This window comes from Hevea brasiliensis, chromosome 7 (genome assembly GCF_030052815.1).
Source record: "Hevea brasiliensis isolate MT/VB/25A 57/8 chromosome 7, ASM3005281v1, whole genome shotgun sequence".
Lineage (NCBI taxonomy): Eukaryota > Viridiplantae > Streptophyta > Magnoliopsida > Malpighiales > Euphorbiaceae > Hevea > Hevea brasiliensis.
The window spans coordinates 52,153,669-52,163,272 of record NC_079499.1 but is presented as its reverse complement, the minus strand read 5'-3'; the positions used below and the strand labels follow the sequence as shown (position 1 = coordinate 52,163,272).

Here is a 9,604-nt window from a genome sequence, read left to right as displayed (position 1 = left end):
GGAGGAACAAAGGTAATACCTTGAAAAACTATGGAGACACTAAGAATGAGTGGCCACTTACCCGTGATAAAGGACCACCATCCTTTACAAGCATATTCTAATAGAGAGATTTCAGATAGTGAAATACGGTGAATGAGAAATGCTGGACACTTTTTTATGTTACTAATTACAAACTAATATAACTAAATTGACCTCCACTTACATTATATAATTAAGTCTATTTAATATTTTATTATTGAACCTTTTATTTTATGCTATGAATGATAGTTTTATATCACAAACCAAAAATTATTTATAATGGGAAGAAAACATAAGAGATGGTACACAGAGAATGCTTTTGTCATTTCTTATTTGGTTAACGATAAATTGAGTGAAAATTAGATAAAATATTGATTTGTAAATGGAATTAAACTTATTTTAAAATGAAAATAGAGATATTGAAAATGTGGCTTTATGATAAAACTGCTCAATTTGTAATTTATAAAAATAAATAAAAGAAAAAAATAAAGGAAAGGAAAGGAGAGGGAGAGAGAGAGAGAGAGAGAGGGAGGGGATATGGTTCTGGCGCTTCGGCCAACCGTGGGTGCCGAACCCGCCAAATTTGGCAGCGATTTTTACAAACCGCTAATTCTGCATCGAAAGCCCGCCTATTGTTTCTCTATTCGTGAGCCTAGTCTTAGCTTCAAATCATCTCTCCGCTGTTACTGCATCAAAGAGGAGATTACTGATAATCCCACTGAGGTACCTTCGCTTCGATTGCTAAAATTATCTTGACTAAATTCTTGATTAATTACCTTCTCTAATCTAAAAGCTATGCTTATAATTCTTTACAATAAAATGTAGTCTGTGTAGTATATTACATTTATGTGTTTATAATGAGAAGCAAAATTTGTCAGATGGAGTAGGGTTTGTTTTTGTTTTAGGAAGCTGACTCACGCTTAGATTTGTTAATATTTTGGAGTTATATAATATGCTATTGCAACTTATTTGTGAATGGCTTGATGGGTTTGGTTTATTTCTGTGTTTCTCCATTTTTCATAATAGTATTCCAAGTTTATTATGGAAATATGGTTTATTTTAGATGTGGCAAAGATTTGTTTTTCTTAGTTATTATTGATTTTGGGTACATGTAAACAGGGCTTTTCAGCGCTTTCATCTGATATTACATGGGAAAGAGGAAGTATTTGGAGTACTATGGCAATGTATATGTTTAATTTGCACATTCCTTTGGGTATTGGAGGATTGTCTATAGTTGCCTATCTATTGCACCAACCTGTGCTTGATCCACAAACTGAAGTGAGTGAGTTATTTCATCTTAATTATGCATATTATAATCCATTTTGGTCTTAAATTAGTTTTACAAAAGGAATAAAAGATCATATGAATCTGATTCCATTGCTCGCTAATGCCTTCTGTGAGGATAAGCTAATAAGCTGCAGCTTATTCAAATGTCAATAATGGATATTGTTGTCTTAGACTTAACCTTGTGACATAGATAGCAACTCTTTTCAACAACTCATGCCACTGCAGTATATGGGATTCTGCCTTTTACTTTAAATCTCACTACTGAATTTATAAAATCTCCCTCTTTATATTTAATTGAACCATCATTTATAAGTTGATTGTTATTTGCGCTAGAAAAGGAAAGTTCATTAGAGTTTTCTTGCAAGGGCTTCTTGAATTTTTTGTCAATCCACTACATGGAGTCACCAATATTTTTAATGGTCCATCATCTGAAATTCATGATAAAAGTAAGAACTTTAGCTTCAAGGAGCTGATCTGATATAGCTCACATATTAGCCATTGAAATAGTGCAGTTGGACTTTTCTATATTGCTGAAGTTGCAGAATGATGTTCATTTTTCTTTACTGCAGGCCTTATCACTGCTTGTCATTCAAATTTTAGAACTCATTGGAGCTCTGCTTCTACTTAGAACCACTACCAAGCCAGAACATAAGTTAATGAGCTTCTTCAAATCTAACAAGTTACCAAAGGAGAGGAATTGGCTGTTAGCTTCAGCGCTGGGTTTCGGGTCTTTAATTTTATTGGTGTTCCTTACATCATTCCTTGTGGATATCTTAGCTGAGGCCAAGGTCGGTGTATTTTTTTTTTTTTTTCTTCTTCAATGATTTTAAGGTTCAAGTGCGTGCTTTGGAATTATTGGATGAGGCTTTGTTGAGAAGATATTCCTATGCTGAGTTGGACAAAAATTCACTGCTGGATTAATTGTCTGCGTTATTTGCTTAGTGATATCATTTTTTTTATGCTTGTTTTTTTTATTGCTACATGAATTTGAATATTTTTATGTTAAATTAAATAATGTAATTGACCAAATGAAATTTCTAGTTGTGAAAGAGCTTTATGATGTTTTTCCCCTCTTAAAAGTTTAGACATGGAAACTAGCATGATTTCTTCTTCACATGCTTAGAGAATAATTAGGTTAAATTTTATGTGGTAGTATAATATACGCATTCATTCTAATGATATTTTCCATTTCTCTTTGATAATTGCATGAAATTTTTGAAATTCTAAGTCATTCCTAAGTTCTTGTCATTTATGATTCATGCAAAAGATTCATTTATGATTACATGACTCTATTCAAGATTAAAACCTACTTTCTGTTAGCCATGAGATTATAATTGATATAGTAAACCTGGTCATTTATTCAAACCATGGTGTTCAACTATTGTAAGTTTGTCTCAAACTCAAGTAAAACTAGTATTCTTTTTTTCCCATTCTAGAGATATTCTCAGGACTGTTGATTGAAAATTGGCTGTCATAGGTGAGAGACTAGTAAATGACGAAGGAGTATTTATTAAGGAGAAAATAATGGGAAGAATCCACTTTAGTGTTGCGTTCGGTATCCAAGGGAACTAAATTATTTACTTCTATTTTAATAGCATTTGAAACAATTATAACTGCACTTTAATGATATTTTAGAATGAATCTACTGCTGAATTCATAGAACTTTTTTTTTTTTTTACTGTGATTTGTAATACTGCATAGTATTTTAGAATGAATCTATTGCTGAATGCATTGAACTTTTTTTTTACTGTGATTTGTAATACTGCATGGTGTATGGTTTCAATTGCAAAACAAGTTTCATTTGGATGTTGGGTTTAGCCTACAGTGTGGCTGATTTTGAATGGCAGAATTTAATAGTTTTGTAGACATAGGATGCCAAAATACACCACTTTCTCTTTAATTAATCAAAGTAAACAATTTAATTAAAGTGCAATCAGAAAATTATGTTCTATCTTTTGGCTTCAATAATGTACATCAAATCATTACATTAACATTATATTCCACATTTGGCGTGTAAACAACGCATCATTTCCATGAATATAATTTCAAGCTCATTGCCACTATAGTCCTTGTCCCAAGATATGTTGGATAATGAAGCAATGGTTCTAGCAAATTTGGTTTCTAGAGTTGGCCACATCTCAATGCTTCTTGTCTAAATGTCTGTAGAGTGTGAACAACCCTATTTTGAAGGAGATTCTTCACAGCAGCAACATATCGAAAACTGCCTGTGTTTTTGTTTACTGCCTCATCACTCCCCTACTGGAAGAAACTGTTTACAGAGGATTTCTGTTGACGTCTCTGGCCTCCACAATGAACTGGCAGAAAGCAGTTTTTGTAAGTTCAGCTGTTTTTAGTGCAGCTCACTTTTCTGGTGAGAATTTTTTACAATTGTTTATAATTGGATGGATCCTTGGATGCTGTTACTGCTGGACTGGAAACTTGAGTTCATCCATTGCTATACATTCCTTGTACAATGCAATGATACTGATTGTAACTTTTGTATCTTAACCATAAAGTAATGAATGAAAGTCATTTTCATCCATATGCACAAGGTTCTCTTTGATCTAGACATGGTGGAATTCATGAAGCTTCCCACATGGATCACTGGCCATTTTAAGGAGACAAAATAATTGTTGATTTGGTCCATATAATCATACTCATTTCAGAAATTCATTTGTCTAGCCTTTTGTCACCCTCCTCTGCCTGTACTCATACATTGTTTTTTTTTTTTTTTTTGCTTGTGACAGCTGCACATATAATAATGCTTCCAAATTCAGCAGTATGGTCCAATTGGCCCACCTGATGCCTCGTTCCAAATATCGTAAAATATGATTTACTTGTTGGATTCACTGGCACCTATGGAGCCTAAGCTGTCACTAGAATTTTACATTTAAAATGATGTTCATTTTTGGCTTTTATCTTGCAGAAAGTGGCAATCACTACCTAACAGCTAGTATCATTCAACCGTTTGGTCTTTATTTCTTTATGACCATGCATCAACAATAGCTAAGTATTAATTAAGGGCCGAGGGTCAATTATATGAATCCTTTTTTATTATTCAATAATGTTTGAAAATCAATTTTGTATTAATATTAATAAATCGTAAATTTTTTAAAATTATTTCCCTCCATATCATTTTTTATATCATTCTTGCTATTTTACCATTAATTCATCATATTTTTATGTAGAAGTATTTTATTTTTCACGTTAAAAATATCAAATCATCTTAATTCACTGTACAATAAAAGTAATCAATACAAAAGAGATTCAGCTGTTGCTGTTCTACTTCTGGGGCATTATTTCTTAAATGGAATTTAATTCATTTCATCGGCTATTATCTTCCATTTCTTAATACTATTCAAACTATTTTAATGTTATTAATTTTAATTGTCATTCTAATACATTTTTTTTTATAAAACATAAATAAGTATTATAAATAATTAAAGAAGAAATAAGACACCACTCCTGTAGATCAGGATATTGGATTTTTTCTGCTTAAAAATGATTTTGATAAAAATATAAATCTTCAAAGTAGCCACTAGACTCAAGTTACAAATTAAAATCTAAAATTTTTAACCAAATAAAACCAATAATCATACTTTATTTTTAGTAATTAAAAATTAAACCCTCACAATAAAAAGAAGAACCATAAAAATTAGAAGAAATAAATTCAAGATATATTCACAAAAATAAAAATTAAGAAAAAGAAAAGGAGGAAGAAAAGATTTAAAGAAGAAAATATTTAAATGGGAAAGGATTGTTATCAACAAGAAACAACCACTCTGGTTATGAGTTTAGAGAATTTCAATATAGAGAAATAAGGTATTTTAGTTACTATTGAGTGAGTCTAATTGTCCATCTAATACTTTTATTATTATAAATAACTTACTTGATTTGAGAAAAAAGTGTGTTTTCTTTGATTTTAGTAGTCATGGACTTAATTTTCAACATAATAACTAACCCAATTAATGCCAAAGGGGCAAAAACAAATACAACTTGATTTAATTAAATTGATAGTCACTCTCCATGTCACGTGATTTTCCATCCACTTTGAGTCCACAAAACGGGTCGCAAAAGCGTGAAAAAGAGTTAATAGAGAGAGAGTGAGATTGATTGCTTGTTCCGCAATCAACGTGTATAATATAATCACCAGCACACAATCAAAGGAAGACGTGTTAACCACTTGATCTTTGCCACGTAATCCCATTGTATGTTGGATTCCACGTGGTAACCACGATACTAAAAAGAATTCCAATCCAAACGAGTTCAGTTACTGCTAGGCTAGCAAGCAGCTAAGCTTTTTTAAATTGACAAGGAGACCTTAGCTGCCTCCAACTTCCTCTTCTCTCTCTCTCTCTATATATATATCTCAAACTCTCAGACCTTCTCTATGGTTCTTTGATATTTCTCTCTGTTCTCTTCTAATATCTCATACCAAATTGAGAGACGACATGGCTGGATTTGAGCAGCAGGTGAAGGAGAGAGCTAAGGAGCTGAAGGTTTTTTTCAAGAAAGGGGTGAAGATTGTTGGCGAATCTTGCAAGAAGGGCTGGAACAAAGTTAAACAAATGAAACGTTAGATTTTTTTTTTAATTATTTAAGTTTTTTTTTTGTTATTATTATTATATATCGCCATGTTTGAAGCTTAATTTTCAATTTTATCGGTATTTATTTATTTTTAATCTATCGGCGTCTTGTCTAAGGTATGATTCCGATGTAAAGATTTTACTTTTTTCTATTTTTCTTATTTATTATGCTGTGTTTGTTCTTTTTATTCTAATTGAAACTGCCTTTTCTTTTTCTTATTAATATTTTTTTTTTCCAGTATGAGATATGCTTAATTACATTATCTTTACTTAGGGAGATGATAATCTTGGGCTTATCTCTTATGTTTAAAATTTGAATTCAATGGATTAGAACAATGGCGGAACTATTAAGGGAAATTTTCTCAACTATTTTTCATGTATATAAATAATTATAGAAATATTAGAATAATAATTTTAATTTAATGGCACCCAATATCCATAGTTTCCTTATAATTAGAAATTTCAAATCTGAAAATTAATTTCCTATTATTTTTTTATAAGTTTCCCTATTGAAACAAAGTCTTATTATAATTACTTTAAATTGAGATTTGGATTTAAAATTTAAATTTTAAATGTTTGACTTAAAATTTAAAATTTGAAACTAATTTTCATAAAAGTGTTTAAAAATTATGGTATCAGGTAAAACTTTAAAATTTTAAAAATTTTAAAATATGAACAAATTTTATATAACTCTAAATATTAAAAATTCAAGTAAACATAATTATTTTTTATTATACAATGTTTATAATAAATATAAAAATTTAGTATTTTAGATATAAGTTTTTTATTAAAATATATAAATAATTACTCAATTAATCGATCCCTCAAATTAAATATATTTTATCTCCACCACTGGATTAGAAGATTTTAAACTTGAATCCGCAGTTTTTTTTTTCTAATAATAAAAAATTAATTTTGCTGAATTAAGATAATAATAATAATAATTATTATTATTAAGCTGATAATGAATAATAATAATAATCTGACTTGGTGGACAGAAGAAATCTTTTTAGAAATTTTCTTTTCTTAATTACTGAAGAAATCGTAAAACTTAAAAATATTTCTATCTTTTTTTAAATAATTGAGTTGAAATATTGCAACTATTTTACCATAAATGAGCAATCACTTGATTAACATCACTAGCAACAAAAGGATGTTTATATGGTAGATTAAAAATAATCTATTCTTTAATTAGTCATGTTTTCCAAAAGTGCAAGAGTTTTTTTTTTTTTTTTTTTAAATGAAAATAACATTTCATTAAAATTTGGAGAACCACAGAAGGTAGGCTAAGGCCCAAATCCAAATAAACAAAATGCAAATTAAGACCAAAACAATCTCAAAGCCCAGCCCTCTAGAAGGAAAATTCCAGAACAATCTTTAAAAGACTTTGCACTAACAAAAAGATTTGGGTTAATTATACTTTTATCCAGGTGTTATATTATAATTAACATTTAAATTTTTTTATTTTAAAAAATTTATATAATATATAAATATGTGAAGAAAATATTAATTTTATTTAAAAATATTAATTTTATTTAAATTGCCTTTCATTATTGCAGTATTTATAATCATAACTTTTTTATTATTTAATTCAAATTGTCAAAAAAAAAACTTTGAAGTTTATCAATTTTGGTAATTACACCCTGAAGTTTATATAATGGCCAATTAAATCATTATGTTTAATTGATGTCTCAATTTAACTCGACCGCTAATAAATCTTTAGTATATTTAATGAGAATTTCACGTCAGCTACCATATCATTATTGAAAAAGCTACATCAAAAACCTCAAATCAGATTTAATTGTAAAAAAAAAAAATAAAGTTTGTTAATTTTTACAATTAAATCCCAAAAATTTATATAATTGTCAATTAAATTCTCACATTTTATTAATGTCTCAAATTTACTCGATTGTCAATAAACCATTAGTATGAGATACTTGGCAGGTAATTGTAATAATTTTTATTTTGACTATTTGATTGGGAGCTGTACTTTATAAATTTGTTAATAATTAATATTAATGAGCAATTGATTTTGAAGAATGACTGTTTTTTATTTTAGTGGTTTGATTCACTTTGCAATAGTTGGGAAAATGTGCTATTTACACATTTACTTCAGCAAAAAAATGTTTTAAAAAAAAAAGTTACGAAGTTGAATGAGATTTACAATAAAATCATTAAAAAATGGATGCAGCTCAGTGAAAAATGTAATCAAAATGATACACTGATTAATGAAATCCAAAGCAGAATTAAAGTGTTGATGAAGACAAAAAAAAAATTTAAAGGATGAAATAGTTTATTTGAAGAAAAAGTTGACTGTACATGCGAGGAAGAATTTGATTTGATTTTATTTTACTTTATTTCTAAGGTTAAAGTATATTAATAATTTATTAACAGTGAAGTCAATTTGAAATATCAATAAAATGTAAGAATTTAATTTGTAATTATGTAAATTTCAAAATTTAATTATAAAAATTAGCAAATTTCATAATTTTTTGACAATTAATTCAAATTTGGGCCTTTTGGTGTGATTTTTCTAATAATGATATAGCAGCTGACGTAGAATTCCGTTAAATATACTAACGATTTTTTGAAGATCAAAATCAATTTGACACATAAATTAATTATGAAGGTTTAATTGATAATTATGTAAATATCAAAATTTTATTGCAAAAACTACCGAACTTCATGATTTTTTTTTTACAATCAACCCTTAATTTAAAAGCAAACTTTTAATTTAGTTTTTATAAGTCCATCAGGACTCATTCGAAAATTTAATAAACTAATTTAAAAAAAACAACTTGAGTTTATTTTAAGTTAAATAGGCTTATTATAATCCTATTTAAGTAAAAATTTTTAAATTATTTTTATTTTACTTGAATATAAAATTATAATAGAAAAGATTATTTTTCACTGTTTTATGAAATTAAAATTTTTAATAATATTATAAATAATAAAATTTAAAGATATTTTTATCAATTTAAAAGTTCACCTATATATATATATATATATATATTAAAAAAATTTATACATATGAAAAATAAGAAATTAAAATGATTGAGATTAAAGTATTTTTTTTAAAAAAAGTTAATGATTATTTAAATTATTTAAGTTATTTAAAAAAATTGATTATTTAAATTATTTAAGTTATTTAAAAAAATACAGTGCATTTTTTTTATCAAAAATAATAAGTAGAAGTGCAAATTTGTTTTTTTTTTTTTAAAAGAAGAACAAATATATAATCATGTAACGAAATTAATTACAGAGAGTTATCCGAAATTAAAGTATATTTATAAATTCAACATAAATAATTAAATATAAGAAATTTTATTTAAAATAATATAAAAAATTATTATTATTTAAAAATCTTTTTAATTTGATTGATTTGGTTGGTTTCTTATTTAAATTTATCTATTAAGGAATATAATTTTATTTAATTAGGATAAAACTTAATAATAAATGTGGTAGTGTTTAAACAGAACTTAAAAATTTAAATTTGATTAGAACTACATAGTATTTAAATGAGAAATATTTAGCCTCTCCCAGGATTATGTGGATGCACATGATGGGTTCGTGCATCGCTCATTCCACCTATTACAAAAAGGCTAAACTTGTGGTGATTATGCAAATGGTGCAGTAGCTAAGTCCTCCCCAATCTACTCAGCCATGAGAATCTCTTGGTGTCGTGGACTGATCAGAAGATGGAATAGTAGGTT

At 27.7% G+C, this 9,604-nt stretch overlaps 1 protein-coding gene across 1 annotated transcript; it reads left to right on the top strand.

Moving 5' to 3' along the window:
* The first annotated feature begins 555 nt into the window (after nucleotides 1–555).
* On the top strand, nucleotides 556–4,223 carry LOC110672460 (uncharacterized). The gene is made up of 5 exons (XM_021835247.2): nucleotides 556–741; nucleotides 1,138–1,296; nucleotides 1,875–2,093; nucleotides 3,472–3,639; nucleotides 4,053–4,223. The coding sequence occupies exons 1-5, from the start codon at nucleotides 556–558 to the stop codon at nucleotides 4,062–4,064; spliced, it is 744 nt and encodes a 247-aa protein (XP_021690939.2). The 3' UTR covers nucleotides 4,065–4,223.
* The last annotated feature ends 5,381 nt before the right edge of the window (nucleotides 4,224–9,604 follow it).

Bases quoted from the DNA above. Each gene is read 5' to 3' on its own strand.
- LOC110672460 (XM_021835247.2), top strand. From the start codon at position 556: ATGGTTCTGGCGCTTCGGCCAACCGTGGGTGCCGAACCCGCCAAATTT. The intron at 1,297-1,874 runs GTGAGTGAGTTA...TCTTTACTGCAG, and splicing joins TGCTTGATCCACAAACTGAA to GCCTTATCACTGCTTGTCAT. The intron at 2,094-3,471 runs GTCGGTGTATTT...AAATGTCTGTAG, and splicing joins ATATCTTAGCTGAGGCCAAG to AGTGTGAACAACCCTATTTT.